This window comes from Triturus cristatus, chromosome 8 (genome assembly GCF_964204655.1).
Source record: "Triturus cristatus chromosome 8, aTriCri1.1, whole genome shotgun sequence".
Classification (NCBI taxonomy): domain Eukaryota; kingdom Metazoa; phylum Chordata; class Amphibia; order Caudata; family Salamandridae; genus Triturus; species Triturus cristatus.
Window position 1 is genome coordinate 413,569,311 of NC_140591.1, and position 20,179 is coordinate 413,589,489.

The 20,179-nt window shown below is 44.9% G+C and overlaps 1 protein-coding gene across 3 annotated transcripts in view; it reads left to right on the top strand.

Moving 5' to 3' along the window:
- Positions 1–14,281, top strand: part of AKAP11 (A-kinase anchoring protein 11) — a 245,571-nt gene extending 231,290 nt beyond the window's left edge. For all 3 annotated transcript variants that reach the window (XM_085621811.1, XM_085621810.1, XM_085621812.1), the window contains one exon: positions 12,150–14,281. In XM_085621811.1, coding sequence (XP_085477937.1) covers positions 12,150–12,296 — 147 coding nt within the window. In that variant the 3' untranslated portion in view covers positions 12,297–14,281. The remainder of the gene's footprint in view (positions 1–12,149) is intronic.
- Positions 14,282–20,179: the final 5,898 nt, after the last annotated feature.

Below are 20,179 nucleotides of genomic sequence, written 5' to 3' on the forward strand. Positions count from 1 at the left end.
GCGAGAGAGAGGATGGGTCTGAGGTGAACACTGTACAACCTTAATCGAAGCAGTACTAATGGGATGTGGCCTGGCAATATAGCCACCTAAATGTTTCTTGCAGGCTCTGTCCGGGCCCGCCGCCAATACCATGTCATCCAGCCCAGTGAAGGGCATAAAAGGGAACAGGAATATGCCACCTTAAACCAGACCATGTTGAGAGAGTGGCTTTTCAAGCAACGGTGTACAATATAAGGCAAGACCAAACCCATCATTCCCAAATACGGGACCAGGGTATATCATAAGAATTTAGAACAGCGGTTCTGTGGATTTCATTTCTCAATAGCTCTATTCCGTATGTGTAAACCTGTTTACACCAAACTCGTTTCGTCAGAAATAACACAATAAAGATCTATCCAAATGAAAATAGTCTTATTGTTATCCCCTTCGTTAGTATTTCAAGTAACAACAGTGCAGACAACATGGTGCTCATAAGTGAAAGTGATGTGAACTGTATAAAATCATACACATGTATACAATTTAGTGTGCCTCTTATTTCCACCTCGTTTCAAGTTCAGTCTGAATATGGTCCTTGATTATGATGATTTTCTTAGAGGGCAACACCCGAGTTAATGTAAACAATTTTGCTCAAACCCCAAGTTTTGTCTTTTCAGGGCAAAAACGCCACCCAACACACAATCAAGGGGACAAGGATAAAGAAAGGCCTTTCAGCCATTGGAACATCAAAATTATTCCAGACTAAACCACCAACAGATTAGGAATATTAGGTACAATTTTATGAGTGAGGAAAAGATGGGCTTATCATACTGTGGCATCTATAGACCGCGCACCTCAGTGAGTACTCTGAGGGCGCTGGTTTCGATCTGCTGATGACGGTTCTGATGCAAAAAAACACAAATGCCTCATAATTAGTCCAAAAGACCCCTATGTTCACAATGCCTCGTACGTACACTACCTATGCTCAAATTTGGGAGCAGAATTACCATGAAGAGGTTTTGTTCTCTAAAGGCTCAAAAGTTACAAATAGAGATTTAGGCAAAGACAATAGTATCTCAGCTGTTAAAAACAAAAAAAAAACGACATTAGGTAAGCCTTTGAAGGACAAAAAATGATTTTAGAGAAACTATAAAACTAGATAGTATAAACACAACCGAATAGGAGTAATGCCTTTGAGGAAATTCAGAAGCATAACCCTGTTTTGGAGGTATACTCAGCTGATCATGAGGGAGAGAATTGGTAACTCAAGTATTTTCATGACCCTTTGGAAGAGGATGGTTTACAGTTAAAGTTGATAATCTGGATACATTGTTGTAAGTTATCACCATTCAATGCTAGTGGGACACTTCAGCAGACTATTACCTCCTGAGAACTTGTTCAACTTTTATGCCCTTTTAAAGGTAAATGTAGTTTTTACCAGTTCTTGCAAGTGTAGTGCCAGATCTACTCCCACCTTTTCTGGCACCTGATGATGACCCCGCTCAAGTGTCAGCATTCACTCAGATTGGGCTGACAAGGCTCATGCCCACTCCATCTCTCTCAGGAGCACCTTTAGACTCTGTGTCTTTTTGGGGCTAATTACATGCCCCGTTACTGGCAGCTGTTAGCCAGCACCAATTTGCTTCGAGCACCCGCTCATCTCCTTACTGTTCTTGGTCTGAGCCACTCCACCGACTGCCTGTGCCCCATCACTGGCCAGCTTCAACCACCTGGTTTGCTCTATCATAGCCCCACCACACTCCACTTGGCCACCCAAAGCCTTGCCAAAAATTTTTTTGTCCTTGTTAATGATGATGTTGTAGCTTACTCAAGCCCGCACCCAGCTTCTTGAGTGTCTGCTGTCCCATCAAATGGAGCAGAGCATGACTTCTTGCACCTAATGATCTTGGTCTCAGAGTTTTGAACAAATCTCTGGTTTCTCTTCTGTATTCTTGACTTTGTCCATTATGGCTTTGGGAGTGGTATGTTGGGTCATTGATGACCTCCCAGAGGCATTTCATGTCTTCTCTTCTTCGGAGCCACAGGGATGTTTTTCTCAAGCCTTTCATGAGAGCAATGATTGGAAGTCGGATCCTGTGGTTGATCTTGAATAAAACCCAGATCTTCCTATAGATGATATCTCTTCTTTGCGTGAAGTTTAACAGAGGGCTACCAAAGTCTTGAATTTTCCTCTACCTGCAGCAGAGGTTAAGACCAGTTTGTTTGCTGAAAATCTACAGACTAGCCTTTCCTCATCAGAGCCCTTGGTGCTTTTTAGTGAGATACTAATGACCCTATTAAGTGTATTTGAAGTCAATCATCCTGTGCTCCAGCGATCTGCAGTTTTGCTCATGGTAACCCAGATTTTCTGTTTTCCTATTGTGGAGCCTTCCTATGTTTGGTGATTATACTTAAATCACAGAGTTAATGTATTCACTCCACCTTTTTCTTCATCTGCCCTGCTGATTGTCTGTTTGATGTAATGGCTAAGAAAAAGATCTGGTAGAGACATCTAGCCACAGTTTCCTGAACATTGAACTTCCAGGTGTCAGGCTGGATCCAGAATATTTTTCTTAGCAGTACCCCTGCACGCCGGCAGGTGGCGTCGGTCAACTCTGCATGGCGTCATCAGCATTGTGTTCGTCGTCGTAACGCCCGCATTGTCAATATAACCGCCACTTCGGCGTGCTGATATTAGTTCTTTTCTTTCCGCACCAGACAGCGCAGATCTATTGAACAGAGATTACCCTCTGCCATTTTTTGACAGACTTTTCGACTTTTTGTTGACTTCTTTTGGTGTGCTAGGGATGTCTAACAAGAAGACCTTGGGGTTCAAGCCATGCAGCGCCTGTCACCACACCATGTCGGTCACAGACCCCTACTTAGTTTGCCTCTGGTGCCTGGAGCGCGACCACGACACAAAGTTGTGCTCTGATTGCCTGGCCATGGCGCCGAAAGCTTTGAGGGAGCTGTCCCTAGCGCTAATCGTGGCCCAGTAATCAGCGCCTCGGAAGTCGCCCCGTCGGTCTCAATCTCGGTCGAGAGGAAGTTCCGAGCATCTCTCTGGTGTATCAAAGTCCTCTTCTTCCAAGTCGTCAGGTAAGAGGCACCACAAGAAGTCGAAGCATGCTTCGACTTAACCACATTCGTCGTGCAACGAGACGGAGGAACCACAGCATTCGAGACCTTGCTCCTCGGAGCGGGTGCCTGGGTTGGCTCCACATTTTCCTCCCTTCCCAGGGCCGGACACGACCTCCGCCCAACTTAAGGAGCTCTATGATGCCATGGGTACCATATTTGGGTCACCTGACTCTGTCAAGAAGCCCTTTGTCTCTGGGCGTGGCTGGAACAACAGGGCCCCACAGGTTCGGATGAACTTGTCACTGTGGGTTCTGTGCTGTTGACTCCAGCCCCGGCAGCACAGACTCCTACTGGACCCATTCCCAGGTCCAATCCGGCACCAGTTGCACCTCCAAAGTGACCTTCCCCGGCACCACATCCACAGCCGAAGTCCTCTGTGCCCACCGACGGAGCCTCCCCAATCCTCATTTCCGGTGACACGGAGCCAGTAGAGCGTCTACCAACGCAGAGACCAGAGCTGTACGGCTCCATGCTGTTCAACCTGCCCTATTCTGAAGGGTTAGGAATGGATGAGGAGGATTGGGAGGGGTAGCAGGGCCCCTTAGAAATCCTGCAGCCCCAGGACATGGACTAGTATGAGGAACTGGGTGATACCAGTAGCTGGACACCTCCCCAGATTCTGACATGCAGTCTCCTCTCAACTCTGCTACGGAGGAGGGGGCATGATTCGCTTTTGTGGTGCATAGAGCTGTGGAGGTCTTGGACCTGCAGCTTCCTACGGTGGCAGTCAAGACTAATGTCTTGACAGAGGTACTGCAGCCAGGTGTGTCCAGGTCGGAACCCTTGCCGCCTCTCAATGAGGCCTTGACAGATGTTCTTCTGGGCACAAGGTCCAAACGTAGCACAGTTATTGCATCCTGTCTGCAGAGATCAGGGGTTCCTGTCTTCCCCTATCTCGACGACTGGCTGTTGAAAGTGGGCTCGTCCCAAGCAGTCGTCTCCCACCTCCAGAATACGGCGAACCTCCTGCACTTGCTGGGGTTCACTATCAACATGCCGAAGTCGCACCTGATTCCCTCTCAGACACTCCCTTTCATTAGGGCGCTTCTGGACACGTTGCAGTCTTGGGCCCATTCTCCCAAATGGCGAGTCCAGAATATTCAGGCTATGATAACGATGTTTCGGTCTCTATCCTGGATTTCGGTGAGACTGACTCTGAGGCTGTTGGGCTTCATGGCCTCCTGCATCCATGCAAGGTGGCGCATGTGGGCTCTGCAGTGGGACCTGAAGTTCCACTGGGCACAGCATCGAGGAAATCTCACTGACCTGGTTCAGATATCAGACGGCACTGCAAAAGATCTACAGTGGTGGCTGACAAACCGCGATTGGGTCAGAGACAGACCCCTCTCCCTTCCCCACCCAGATCTCACAGTAGTGAAGGATCTCTCTTCTGGGATGATCGGCCACCTGGGGGAAGTGGAGATTAGAGGACTCTGGTCTCCGGTGCAAGCCAAGCTCCATATCAACTTATTGGACCTTAGTGCGATCTGATTGGCACTCAAAGCCTTTTTACCATCCATCAGGGGGAGGCTAATTCAGGTGTTTATGCACAACTTTACCGCCATGTGGTACTGCATCAAAGAGGGCGGGGTGGGGCCGTGGACTCTGTCAAGAAGCCATTTGTCTCTGGGCGTGGCTGGAACAACAGGGCGTTTCCCTGGTGGTTCAACATCTGGCCGGTTCTCTGAACCCCAGAGCAGACAAACTAAGACGAAGGTGCCTTATGGATCATGAATAGTGTCTCCATCTGGAGTTGGTACAAGTTCTCTTTCAGCTGTGGGGAGAGTCTTGGTTAGATATGTTCTCCTCCGAAGAGAACGCACAATGTCAGCAGTTTTGTGCATTGGAGTTTCCAAGGCGGCTCTCGCTCTGCAACGCTTTTTATCACAAGTGGAGCTCAGGCCTCCTGTATGCCTTTTCGCCCACACCACTACTGCCCACAGTGCTCAAGAAGATCAGGAGCATCGGGGCACAAGTCATTCTTGTGGGTCCGGGTTGGGCAAGAAGAGCTTGGTATCCTGAGCTTCTGGCTATGAGCATCGATCCTCTGATCAGGCTGCGCCTTCGGGAGGATCTTCTGTCATAGCCAGATGGGAGGGTCCTTCACCCGAACCTGTCCATTCTCCGCCTCCTTGTATGGAGATTTAGCAGCGACAGTTGACAGCTTTTGACCTTCCTCCCGAAGTCTGCAAAGTTATTCTGGCAGCCAGGCGTCTCTCCACGAAATCGGTATTCGCCTGCCGATGGAACGCATTTAGTAAATATTGTACAGAACTGTCTATTGACCCCTTATCTGCTTCTCTGTCAGATGTTCTCCTGTTTATACTTTCCTTGGCCCAGCAGGATTCTACTTTGGGCACTTTGAAGATACTACTAAGAAAAATCTTCAGGATCCAGTCTGACGCCTGGAAGTTCTAAAATAAGGAATCTGCGTCTAGATCATGTCTCTACCAAATAGGACATTACCAAAGGTAAGTAGCTTGTCCTTCTCATCAGATGCTGTGACTTTACGCTCTTGTAATACTATTTACCTATGGGCATGCTAAGCCCATGCTCTTTGGAGATGGCTCAGGAGGTGATTCGGATTAGTTTCTGGTACACATCATAAATAACTAAATGGAGTACGCTTTCCAGTGGCGGAGCCAGCTGGGGTGCTGCCATTTGAAAGATGGCGTTCCACCCGACCCTAAATAGAGCAGATGGATTAATGATTTGACAGACAGGGTATTCCATCGTGTTTGTGACAGAGTGATCTTTCTGCCACTCTAAATCCGGTCCTGAATCATTCATTACTGGTGACTAATATTTTGATCCTTAGCTGCTGAATGTAACTTTAGAATTGTTGCTGATGTTCGCTGTGGGCCCATCCCTGGATAGTGTCTGTTTCGTGAGAGTTTTGAAGCTGCAACCTGTACTTGTGTTGGAGCCCAAGCAGAAGTGTAGCAGTCAGGCTATACCCATGTGATGGTTCTGTCTACAGCCCATGAATCTTCGTTCATTCTGTGTTTTTAGGCAGAGTTTTGAAGACCTGTTGTAAATAGTTTGAGGGCATAATGCTCGCCCATTGCTTTTCATTTGTTTGATTCAGTGTCCTTTAAAAATCCTTGCTTCCAAGTTGTTAATCTTTTGTATTTGTCCCTCCTTTTCATGGGTTGTTCACTCCCACGGAGTTATGCTGCTTTACTTGTACCCTTCCACTTGTCCCGATATTAGCATCGGTTTAAGGACTACTTTTCCCTTTCTCTAAGATCATTTCACAGGAGTGCTCTATGTATTCAGTGGCCCCCAAGCTACGAGTTCTGTAAACAAGGCTGTAAAGTCCCGCAACCCTTCACTGTATAAGCCTCCCTCCCCCTCCCTTCTTGTGCATGGTAAATGAGCTCATGAATAATGGTGTAACAGGCCTGCAAATATTGTTCTTTTCTCGTCACTGTTTTCCGAGGGTGCTGGGCGCGTGATGTCAGTTCAGACTTGCCTCTGCAACGCTGCGGGCGGCTCCCAGGCACAACTTATTCGCCTTTCAGAAAGCGTTCAGCCGACGACTGTAAATCATGCCGTTATCTGGTTTATTTACCGTTCCCATATTAAGCTCCGCATCTTGGAAAGGCAAATGTAATAATTCACACAAAAGAGGAGGGGTGATGGTAACAGAGTCACCTACTCCGGATCCCCAGACTAAACTTTCATACACTTGAAGGAGTAGGGAGTGATAAAAGTGTCTCTATGTCGTGGTGGCACGTGCTGTGTGTCTTAATACTGCCCTCACTCACACAGTTGTGTGACATGCTTCATCTTAGGGCTGCTATCAAACACCCCTGTGCAGCCAACGCCTGGGGTGGAGCAATAGGGTAGGGGAAGACAAACGCAACATAAAAGAGAAACAAAAATGTCTAAAGTGACTGGGATCACCGGAAGTGAATTTGCAGTGTAGATTAAGCCTGGGCAAAGCGCTACGCTACGCTCGCGTAGTTTGCGAAGTTCGCGCTACTTCGCACTACGCGAATTGCACGTAGCACAGTGCGAACACGCGTAGCGTAGTGTTGCGTAGTGCTGCGGTCATTTTTTGCTTGCTCGCGGTCCTCAACGTCAAGTTGGCGACCGCGAGCAAGCAAAATGACATCCCGGCGAGACTTTTTCCTTGTTCGCGATCAGCAACATCAAGTTGGCGATCGCGAGCATGGAAAATAAACCTCCCGGCGAGATTCCCAACGTGAGGAGGTCAGGTTTCTCATTGCGAGTGGTCGCGTATGCTCGCGACCGACCGCTCGCGATGAGAAACTACCAGTTCGCGTTGAGAAAGCTGCCGCTCGAGTAAAAATCTACTCGAGCAGCAGAAAACTACAGCTCGCACTGTGCAAGATGCCATTTTCAATGATTGCACAGTGCCGGTTGCTTGTCCGCACTGTGCAATCATTGAAAACGACATCTGGCACAGTGCGAACAAGGTACTACGCAGTTCGCGAAGTGCTACGCGTAGCTCGCGTAGTGCGAACTGCACTTTGCGTAGCTTCGCGAAGTGCTACTTCGCGAACTACGCCCAGGGTTAATGTAGATTAAAACTAGCTTGGAGGTGTTGCTGTGCCTATACTTTATTCCTGGATCCTCCAGCCAGGATTAAAAACGTGACGGATGGTGGTGATTGGGAGATGTAATATGCTCCTTACTCCCCTCCTTACTGCCAAATCGTCGACATGTTTCGACCGTGTGTTTGTGCCCCTCGTTCAGGATCACACCAGCCTTCCTCAGGACTCTTCTGGTCCCAGAATATATATGTGTGTACCGCTCACCTCGTGTTCAGAGATAAGAGGGTATCAGAACCACTTGTTCTGGCTCTGAGGTATCCCCTCGACAGTACTCTGTTGTGGTACTAAATGGGGACAAAAGGACAACAGACAACAGAACAACGGGGTCATTAAAAATAAGGTTCCCTTTCGTGGTTCCATGATTTACAAAAACACATTAAAAATACGTTCCACCACAGACTTGAGTAAATTACCCTATTTATACTCCTAATTAAGGAATCAAGCCAGTAGCACGTAACAAACAATGTGTTTATCCTACCCAAAGAGTAGGTGTAGATCAAAGCAACGTGTACACCAAAGTTTACCCTTAAACAATGTTAAAACTGGCGAGAGGCAAGGAGAGACCCCCTGTAGTCACACTCTGGGGGAGAAAGTTAAAAAGAAAAAGAACAACATTGTCATAGTTAATGGTAATGATGTCATGTTGTATTGGTGTCTGGACACATGGTTGCAAATACACGTATAGTTGTCTGAGGCATCACTGTCATTTGGGGTATAGTTACGGCCATAGTGATGGATTCCGTGCGGTATATGAGGCCTATATAATAATAAATGCTGAGCGTATTGCACTGAGATATGAATCTACCAGCCTAGTGGTTTAATAGCAGTATGTGCAAGGCCCAGGAATTCTCTCTCAAATGCCCCCATGTACCACTAAGGGCTGAAGATCACCGGCTTGTCGGCCCCACAGGGAAAAGGCATCCCCTTCAGTGATTAAGCGCCAGGGGCTCTGCCCGTGTGGAGAGTGCCGCCCCCGACTCCTTACTTCATCAAGGTGGGTGCTCCTCTTTAGAACTGCTCATCTGCTTTCGCTGTGTAGATTTGCGATAGGACGGAGAGCGAGTCCTAATAATGTCTCTCTGGATCTCGGTCTGCCTGGAGTGTTTCCAGTCATGTGGGCGTCGTGATGACATGCACGTTGCCGGCGGCATGGGCGGGGAGGCACTGAACATCCTATTACCAAGGCGACCAGGCTCGGTCACGTTGGTGTAGCGAGGCAACTAGTATCATAATTGTGCATTACGGTGAATAGCTTGTGTCTCCTCGTCACGAGGGTTGTAATGAGACAAATAGATTTATATTGATGTATTTACAATAAATAGCGGTAAATTACATCAGTCACCTCCTGACACATGGGGGCTGACCTTGGCTAAAAAACGTGTGTGGACGTAGAGGCGGTGCCAATAAGGTCTTTTATAATGACCTAAAGAAGATGTGGAAAGAATTTGTGCGCGAACCAGAGTTGTAGACACCCGCTCAGTCGGTGCTGTCCAGAGTGGTAGTAGACTCTCTAGCATCTCATTAACGAGGACCCTTATTACTTATGCCAATGGTACCTATTTCTGCTATAATATCTGCTAAACCCTCACAACGACTTTCATCCTGCCCTGGAGATTACCCCATTTGTGTGTTAGGCCTCCACGGGTCAGGATCAAACCATTACGAAGAATGGTTATTATACCTGCGCAATGCAGCTGTGAGCACTCCATATAGATGGCTCCGACATTATATTTAGTCTTGTAGTTCCACAAGTCATAATCAAAGTCGTTGTGGCCTCATAAATAGTAGAATGCACTTGACGTCCTCATGTTGGCCAGGAAATTTACATTGTGACAGTTGATCTCCAGTATCTCTATGTGGGGAGGACATCTACCTATTCAGTGTGTGCCATGGAATGTCGTCGTTAAGATCCACCAGATGACTTTTCAGACGATATACCCATTTTTGCTCTCTAACGAGGAGGGCCCTCGTCCTTTCTCCAGCGGCAGGGTTCAGGGCGGGTTTTTCAATTACCGTCCAGGTCAGATCGTTGATGGTGTGGTGTTTCTCTAGATAGTGTGCTGTGACCTTAGTGTTGGATTTCAAACACCTTATTGTGCTGCGAAGCTCCATGATACGTGTCGTAACCTTTCTACTGGTCATGCCCACATATTGCTTGTGGCAGAGACCAGTAATAAGGTAGATCACGAAATCGGAGTTGCAGTTGGTTTGTGATCTCTGCTCCCATGGATAGGCCCACATCTATTGTTTTTGTGTTTTCAGTGAGGTGACACACATTGCATGATCCGCCTCGCGAGTGCCCTTTTTACAGGAGGTAGTCCACCTGGTGTTACGGTCCTCCTCTGCTGTGCTGTGGTAGGTCTCGTGTGCACCAAAGGGTCTTTCAGTTTTGCGCTCCTCTTTTTTTTTTTTTTCTCTCTTTTTACATTTATTTATGATTTTGTCATACATAATAACAGTACAGCATATTAGGTTCGCGCTCCTCTTGAAGGAGAACATAGGCTTAGCTAAATTCATACCATTCGAATTCTGTATGCGCCAATGTTTTAGTACCACTTGTTTACTGATTAGAGGCCGTATTGAAAGTAGTGACACACACTGGTTTTTCTGTTGGTGGTCTACTGGTTTTCTCCAGGAGGTTTTCCCTATTGGTGTTGGTTGCTCTTTTCCTGGCTCTTGCAATTGTGTGCTCAGGATATCCCCTTTGGGTCAGCTTTCTTGTGAGGAGTGCGGCCTCTCCCTTGAAAGTAGTTCTCTCCGTACAATTTCGGCTTTATCTAAATAATTGTCCCACAGTCAAGTTGTCCCTGAGGGATTTGGGGTGGAAGCTGTCGCATGCCAGCAGCGAGTTCTTAGTATCAGTTGGTTTGTGGTGGACCAAGGCATGGAGTCTCCCTCCTTTGGGTTCAATCACTAGATCCAGAAAAGGTAACTCAGTCTTAGTTACTGTGAACGTGAAATGGAGCAGGGGATTCCTGTTGTTTATCCAATCCAGGAAAAGGGTGACCGATTGTGCATCTCCCTGCCATATCACCAGGACGTCGTCAATATACTGACGCCACAGTCTGATGTTATCTGTCCAAGGGCACTGAGGATTATAAATCTCGGTCCTTTCGAAAGCTCCCACATAAAGACCTGCCAGGCTCCGGGCAAATGTGCTGCTCATCGAGGTCTTGTGGGTCTGCCGGTAAAGGTTGCCCTCAAACTCAAAAAAAGTTCCTTGTCAGGGCTATCTCCGCCAGATTTAGGATGAAGGCTTGTGGGGTTTTGGTACTGCCACTCCTCCCCAAAAAGGATCTCCTCCAGTACCATCAGAGTTTCCCTCTGTGGAATGTTGTTGTACAGGGCCTCGATGTCTAGGCCTAGTAGAAAATCACTGTGTAGGTCGAAATCCATCTCCTTGAAAAGATTAAGGATATCCAGGGTGTCCTGTAGAGAGGCCAGTAGTTTTTGGACCAATGGTTTCAAGTAAAAATCACAAAATTGTGATTGAGGTTCAAGGATCGATCCGATGCCAGACATGATGGGTCTGCCTGGCGGGGGTCTGGTGGGTTTATGGATTTTCGGCAATATCTAGAAGTTGAAAGCAGCACGGAACGTGGTATTTTATTTCTGTATTTGTATGCTCCCTATATAAGGCATTGAAACGCTTTTAAAATGTGTTGCTTGAGTGCATTGCCTGAGAGTTGCAAATGGTGTTTATGTAATGGAGCTGGTGCTCATGTAAAGTGCTCCAATAACCTTCTGGTCGAGTTTGCGCTATATTTTGAAAAGTGCACTAAGATAAAACAAACCTTAGTGTAAGGAAAGACGCTTTGATACCCATTTATTGGCTGATATGTACAAAGTGAAACCAGAAAACCTGGACGCATTGTGGCTTCCTTGCATAAATTGCGTTATCAAGCAAATTATTTATTTCACTAAAATGCTTTTTTCTTCATTATTGCGTATGAAAGCTCTTCCAGATGGGAGTTCAGGCTACCAGTTGTACAAAAATAACACTTCAAATACGTACTTCTCAATGTAGTGCTATAAAGGGCCTATTAGTTTGAAAGCTTCCACCTTAAAGAACAGTAGATGTTGTAGCACCCAGGATAATGTGCTGCATGGCTAAATACCTATAAGACCCCAAAGGCGAGACCTATTGGCTATGCTAATACTTGTTATACAGTTAGGATCCCTATCAACGACTGCGTTAAATTGTTAATGTTAAGCTAAATGATAATGCCACAAAAAATGTACTAGATACTATCCCTTGAGGATCAAGTTAAACACATAATTTTCCGTCCATTGTTTCATAACTTGTTCAGACCTACCGTTGCATGATTGGACCTCCATTACCGCATAATTTCAGTATGGGCCTTCAAGAATATTTTTCTAGTTGCCCGCTTTAGCAGTTACAGGTGTTTTGCTACCATATCTGAGTGTTTTTAATCTCTTTATTCCCAGCTTTCAAAAAGACTGAGAGAAAAAGAGTGGAAAGTCGGCGACCTCCTGCACGCTGTGCTGAAGTACTCTGAAATGGTGGAGAAGACGTCAGAATCTGAAAGAGGGCCACACAAACCTTTATTCGGTTGGATCCTGGATAACGTGTGATCATCAGTATAGCTCCCAGCAATGACTGGACTGAACGGAAATGCAGGAGCACTTTTGCATCATGAAATCGCTCTGCCGAAGGGTACTGTGTTGTACGTTAGCAGCAATTCATGGGAAATTGGAGCGCAGATAATATTGTGTAGCTCTGGGTTGTCACGCTGAAAGTGTAAATACGGTCTAGCAAATACTGTGCTATTTTCCTGTTCGATATTTGAACGTCGTGACCATCTGTGCTTTGCCGTGTTTACTAGTATTTTGGCTTCAGACAGAAAGCGGGGCTGCGTGAACGTACTTGCCAGATGAAGATACGTGGTTTGTTGTTTGGTCCCAGGTGTGCGGTATGTGGTCACAATTTCAAATCCTCATTTGCACGCACCATGTGATCCTGGCCTTAGGTCTAAAGTAACAAACTGTAAAATTGAAGCACTTAAAAGGTGGAGTGGATTTCTAGGTGGCTAGGCCCACAGCAGCTGGAGGAATGCAGACATTTGATATAGATATATATATATTTGTAATTGCCATTGTTGGCCTGCTCTTCTTCCATTGTGCCGATAGGGGTCAGCATGCTTCTATTGAAATTAAATGCTCTTTTTATGGGGGCAGATGAGACACTCTGGCAGTATTATTTCTGGCTGTGTTTGACAGATGGTGTAAGAGTGAATGCAACAATTCGTTCAAAGTTGCATAAGAAGGTGAAGTATAGTTTGCATATGACAACTGTAACCTGTGCTAATGAGGATGTAATATTATTTAATACAGAAGATTATTTAATGTGCTTTTAGTCTGCAGTAGTACAAAATAAAATCAATGATGTGAACCAGTTCTCACACTTGAGCTGCCACCGTGTTAGATTTCTGTGCCTTTATTGCCCCGAAATCAACCTACAATGAAGCTTGCAGTACGGAGATTTTATGGCATCATGTCCAGTTCCTCAAGGATAGCAAATCAGAAACTTTTCAGTCATTTTTTTATTTCTTGTATTTAATTCATTACTGGATACGCGAGCAGGCTTGGAGTATGGTTAGTTGATCCCGTATCCTCTTGCTTGCATTTCCTTCCACGCTCTTGTTTTCCATTGACTGTAGCATCAACATGGTAAGAGGAAACACCCACCATCTCAAACTAAAGCTATCCCATTTCCCTCTCCTCCCTAAGCCTTCTCCTCTGGATCTTTTTTAAAGGCAGTATCTTAGAGGTGAGAAACACCTAGAGTAGCAGAAGGCAGGAATTGAAGTGTAGCTAACTTGAAGCCCTATCATGCACCCTCAGCACATCTTTTGTTCTCAACTTTGCTCCTTGACTCGCTTGTGGAAGCAAAATTGCAGGATATGGTAGAAGTGCTTAAAGCCACGTGGAGCACTAGCCTTCTTTCTCTCCTAGCAGTGCATCCTGCAAAGTGTTTTGTTGTTATTTACTGCAACAAATGCATTCATAACCTGTTCGGCGGCTTCAGAATTGCAAAACAATGTTTCCCACGGAACAGTTTTGATTTTTAGGTTGACATATCTCTAGTCTCTTTATTTTATATTCAGATCAGCCACTCAAACGATTTTAGCATACCTCATATTTGGACTCTTTCTAAGTAAGTATGTTTATTTTTAAGTTTTCACTTAAGAATATTTGTGCCAGCATAAACAATTTCATGTTTGCTTATTACTACTTCAAACAACGTGGAAAGAAAAGAGAATTCGGTGAAAAGTCAGGAATCATATTGTTTTTTAAAAATGTCTTTACTTCTGCTCAGCTATAATGTTTTAATTGTACAAGACTGTAACGTGAATACTGTAAATTACATGTAAATTTATGGTGTATTTGTAAGGTTTTTATTTGTTTTATTGTATGTTGAATGTTTTAAATCTTGAGCCATTTTGCCCTAAGAGAAATAGTTTCCTATGTGTATGCTGTCATGTAACAATTACGTCTGTTTGGTCCCTCACTGTTTGCTTATTGGTTTATTCTAGGCAATAAAAGCTACCACCCCTAGACACGCACAGACTTATAGTTCAAAGATTATGTATCTGGTGTTTTTCATTCACCCTTAAAGAGTTCATAATGTTTCGCTCTGCTCTACCAAGAGAATCTTTAATAAATCAACTTTACACAGCCGTTTAGTTGGAAGCAGAGGAAACACACGACTTTGACAATATTTTGTTGACCTTCACAACCTGATATGTTTGCAGAATCTATTTTGATGGCAGTACTCTTAACTTTAAAGACTAAAGTCATGTTTCTTGAAAATGCGTATAATCTGTCTGCCTCACAGGCTTGTTTAGATAACATTTTCCATGTGGAAGTATGAATGTCCTGCGATGAATAGTGTACTAGGCAACTACTTTTCATAGTGGCATTCACATATGCAGCAGCACCTGTGTTAAGCATGTGGCGGTATATAATATATTTGTTTGACCTGGACACATTGTGTACATGTTCCATAGAAGTGGGCTTTCACATTAAGGTCTCAAGGAGTGTTAAGACAAATGCCATACAAATGTAGTATATAATTTTAATGTTGCAACTTCATGGGTGGTTGCAATCGTTCACCATTAAATTTCCATGTATCACTGCATTTTGGACACAGCTGTATATCTACCCTTACACCCATGGAACCCTGGGAATGGTAAAAACAAACAATGGACAATGCGTTCCCACAGTCCTACAGGTATCCAATCACAGGGCACTATCTCCATTATAGTCCTTCTCATCTGTCCCCAATGACTCTTTTATCGCGCGGGTCACACCATAGCTCTTTTCTCACGAATTCTGCTTCTCATTTTCCGTTCCTGGAAAAAGGAAAATTAAATTGCCAATAGGAAACCAGACAAAAAGGCTACACAATGCGCAAGGTATGCATAATACATGCAACTTGACCACAGCAAAGCTATACAAAACCTAGCATATGCACAATGAACTTCTACTGAATCAGCATCAATCCACACTTGCTATGACAGGAAAACATAAATCCATACTCTTTAGTCACAGGGAGGGTTTCCCGGATGAGAAATCCATGGGTAGGATAATCCTTGCCTCCAGGTCCTTAATAGAATTGAAACTTTCCGTTACAATAGCTAGGAAAGTTTTCATTCTATGTCAGGACCTGTCAGGACAGCTACATGGTCTACACCACGTACATTTACCAAACACTATTGTGTGGATTGTATTAGCATGTAAAAAAGCTAATGTGGGACAGGCAGTTCTAAGAACACTTTTTCAGAAAAAATGCAACGGCCACTGGTTAGCCACTGCTTTGGGAGAGTTCTGCTATGCAGTCTATGCAAAGCATGTGGATCTACAGCACACATGCCTCAATCAGATTATGTTACTTACCCGGTAAGCATCTGTTCTTTGCATGTAGAGCTGTTGATTCACATGCGCTCCCCCACCCCCCAGATACCTATGGTCGTTGCAGTTATTATTCACATACACACACGGGCATCTCTGTACTACACTTACTTACTCTATTTTCGCCCTTTTGCAGGAAAACAATCTAACAACGAAGTCGATGCCCATGCACGTTATCACCGAAAGGAGTAGTCTTGTGACTGGAAAACACTTCTTGGAAGAAAAACAACCAGACCCAACACTGGATGGCAAGAGTATGCAAAGCATGTGAATCTACACCTCTGCATGCCAAGAACAGATGCTTACAGGGTAAGTAACAAAACCCATACCAATGTGTATAGGTGAATCAGTGGGTGTGTAACTTACTGTATAAGTGAGTGATTAGGTGTCTCAGTGAATGTATGGGTGAATGTCTTTATCAGTCTGTCAGATGGTGTCTAAGTGCTTGGGTGGGTGTGTGAGTGGATAAGTGAGTGGCTGCATTGGTGAGTGATTGGTTGTCTTTGTACCAGTATTGTTGTGTGGGTGGGTGAGGGTGTGTGTGTGTGTGGATAAGTAAGTGGGTGAGTCAGTGGCTGTATGGGTTAGTGAGTGCGTGTGTGAGGGGCTGTATGGGTTAGTGAGAGTGTGTATGGCTGTGTGGGGGTGTGTATGGCTGTGGGTGAGTGTGTGTGTATGGCTGAGTAAGTGGAGATGTCAGTGGTACATGGGTGAGTAATTGGGTATGTGAAAGGCAGTATAGGTGAATGTTGGTATATGAGTGACTGCATGGGTCAATGAGTGAATGTGAGAGTGTCTAAATGAGTGAGTGTGTGCTTGTGTCATTGACTGTATAGGTGAGTGAGTATGAATTAGTATCTGTATTAGTAAGTGGGCGTGTGTGTATACCTGTATGGGTGAGTTAGTGGCTGTGTGATTCTATGGGTTAGTGACTAGATGTGTGACTAGCTCTATGGGTGACTGACTCAGTGTGTAAGTGACTGTATGGGTGTATATGTCAATGGATGTATCAGTGACTGAGTGGGTGTATGAGTGGCTGTATAGGTGAGCGAGTAGATGTGGGTGTCGATCTACGAATCAGAGAGTGGGTGTGTAGGTACTGGTATGGGTTTGTGAATGGTTGTGTGGGAGTGGGTGTATGAAGGTTCTATAGGGGTGTGAATGGGTGCTCAGTGAATGTGTGGATGATGTAATTAGTGATGTGATTTGTGATGTCATGAGTGATGTCACTGACCTTGTCATAAGTGATTAAATAAGTGAGGTCATAAGCTGTGTATTGCGGGGGAGCACGTTATAGTTCGCTCAGCTAACTATAAATGCTGAATTTCACTGGTTTTGTACAAGTGAAACCCTAACTATAACGTCCCTTTAACCTTTGTTTTTTTCAGTGAATTGCTAAGGTTTTTTAAATGCTAATTCCTAGCTTTAACGTCCCTGTAACCTTTGTTTGTTTCAGTGAATTTCAGTGTTTTTTGAAGTAGTAGTTGCATTTGCAGAGTGATTGAGAAAGGGGACTGGGCCTCTGAGCACTTCTAAGGAATCCTGCTGTGTAGGACTTACAGGAGGTACCAGGAGGGCTTCTTGGCCCCCAAGGTCCATCAGGAGTAAATTGGACTTCATCCCCCAACCAGCAGTGTGCCAGGAGGTGCGTTTGCAGAGTGGTGGAAAAAGGGGGCATGGCCTCCGAAGACCTCCTAGCAATCCCACTGTGTGGGACTTACTGGCTGTAACAGAAGGGGTAGTTGTCCCCCAAGGTTGTCTTGGGGCCACTTACCCCTCCGGTTGGCCCCCAAGGTTGCCCTTGCTTGGTGAAAGATATTGGGATATTTTAATAAGTATTTGCCCCTTAACTGTCTGAAATAGATTGTGTTACTGCTCTGACTCCGGTCCTCAACAGTTTGACACAGCTGCATGTGGCACAGGGCCCAGGAAAGAGTGGATTCAGTTAGTAAGTTGAGGAAAGTGCCTAATGGCTTGCAACTTCCGTAAAAGCCAGTTGGAGGTAGGGACAGAAAGGAAGGAAAATAGTAAATCTCCTATTCTGCACGTGAACAAGTGCTGCAGAGGGAGCAGCACAATTTCACAAGTGACTGGGTATACCAACCATAGCCAGCAACAGAAGGATCGTCCTGAGACACACCTATCCCTCCCTCCACAGTCCTCTTCCCCCCCTCCCCACCCGCCATAGGAAATAAGATCAAGGAGACTGGCAGAGCACATTGAAATCAGAGCTATACACAAAAACTGTCACAATTGTACTGATAGTAGTCGTTATCAGCTGTAAAAAATATTAGTCACCCCTGTGTGATTAATGACCTAGGGGCATATGCATCAACATTAGCATTTGCGATTCCTTATTAGCGAAAAATAAGGATTCGCTAATAAGGAATAGCAAAAGGCTATGCATGTAGGAATCGCTATTCAAATAGCGATTCCTTAACTTTCCTTAATTGCTACTAGCAAATAGCGAGTAGCAATTAAGGAATGCCGTCCTAATGATTCCTATGGGCCTCCAGGCCCATAGGAATGAATCGGAGATTGCATGAGCAAATAGCGAGTACCAGTAGGTTCTCGCTAATTGCTCATGCAATTTCAAGGGTGCAAGGGTGTCAAAATGACACCCTATAGCACCCCTGAAAATGATATGTGCACATATGTTGCACACACACATGCTCTAAGGGCATGTGTGTGCGCAACATGAAACTTTGAAAAATGCACAAAAGTGCATTTTTCAAAGTTTTTGCAAATTACCATGCAGTTCATCTTCATGGTAATTTGCTCCCCCTATTAGCGAAATCGCTAATATTTTAACTTTGATGCATTGCATTTAAGGAATCTCACTTTGGGATTCCTTAAATGCAATCGCTATTTAAGGAATCAGTATTTAAGGAATCCCTATTTAAGGAATCGGTCCTTAAATAGCGATTTCTGCTTTTGGGTTGATGCATTGGGATTGGGTATTTTTAACTTAATACCGGGAGCTATTAGCGAATCGGTATTTTACCGACTGGATTTTGGGTTGATGCATGAGGCTGTAAATTATTGAAAAATTGTATTGTTCCCATTGGCTATTGATATACTCCTTACCACTAATAATACATTATATTACAGGTCCCCCTCCCCTGGAAAATATCTTGCAAGTTTGTCTTGTAGTTTTGCACACAGATTCATCAATTGTCGCAGTCAGTGCTGGAATAGGCTCGGTTTCTAAAGTGTATTAAAATAACATGCATAAACTATAAAATAATCGTGGTTTCTGATAGAGACTTCTAACCACAGATTTCTCAACTTAGAATGTTCCCCAGGCATCAGACTAGATCTGTAAAATCTTGAGCAGTGCCTCTGCGCACTGGTAAGCGGCGTAGATCTGCTCTCCGTCCGTGTCGTCCGCGTAATTAATGACTTAATAATTGAAAAATGCTATTGTTCACACTAGCAATTGATATACTCCTTACCACTAATAATAAATTATATTACAGGAACCCCTCCCCTGGAAAATATCTTGCAAGTTTGTCTTGTAGTTTTGGACACAGATTCATCAATTGTCGTCGTCAGTGATGGAATAGTCTCAGTCTCTAAAGTGTATTAAACTAACATGCATAAACTATAAAATAATCATGGTTTCTGATAGAGACTTCTAACCATAGATTTCTCAACTTTAAATGTTCCCCAGCCGTCAGACTAGTTCCGTAAAATCTTGAGCAGTACATCTGCACACTGGTAAGTGGTGTAGATCAGCTCTGTGCCCGTGTCGTCCACGCCGGAAATGACATTGCTGTTTCCATATGGGCACCACCTTTGTGTGCTGACATCAGTCATAGAGGATCCCGGGAGCTACCTTAGTAATTTTTTGGAAACCTTTTTGTCAATTATTTTTGAGCTAATATTCCCAGTGTGCTAGGGGCATGTCCCCTGCAAACCCTACAGCGTTTAAATCATGTGGATAAAGTCATAGACCGATGTCTGTGTCTGATCGCCACTTGGTCTGTCTCTGGTGCTGAAGTAGAGGCAGGACCCCAAGGCTTGCAATGAGTGCAAGTCAATGTACCCCTAGGTGATTTGTGGGTGGCATTGAAGCCTCAGGCAACACAGTAGAAGTTTTCTCTGTACCATTCCTGGGATAGATCTTTGGCCCGCTTCTGGATCCTTTCCCGCAGATGATTTTCCTTATGTGCAAAGACCCAGTACCTCTTCCTATAAGTCAGGTACGTACAAGATGCACAAGAAAACATTGTTATAGTATTCTTCGATTTCACCATCCAAACGGCAAACTTCTAGGCCCTGCTCCCACACGTCACCTGCAGAACCAGTATCCAGGCCTGCTCCGCCCTGCTCTGAGTTGAATGGAGCCAGAGCCTGGTTGTGCGTTGCTCAGTCCAAATGCATTCCCTTCTACTCCACCTTTTAGGGCAGCCAAGAGGCTAAACACCTTTGGGAAGCACATTTTTTCTTCAGCCAGCCTAGCATTGCGTTCGGTGAACACTTCATGCCTCTAGGGCAGATATTGCAATGCATTGTGGGACTCCGCTGCTTCCCATGTTTTT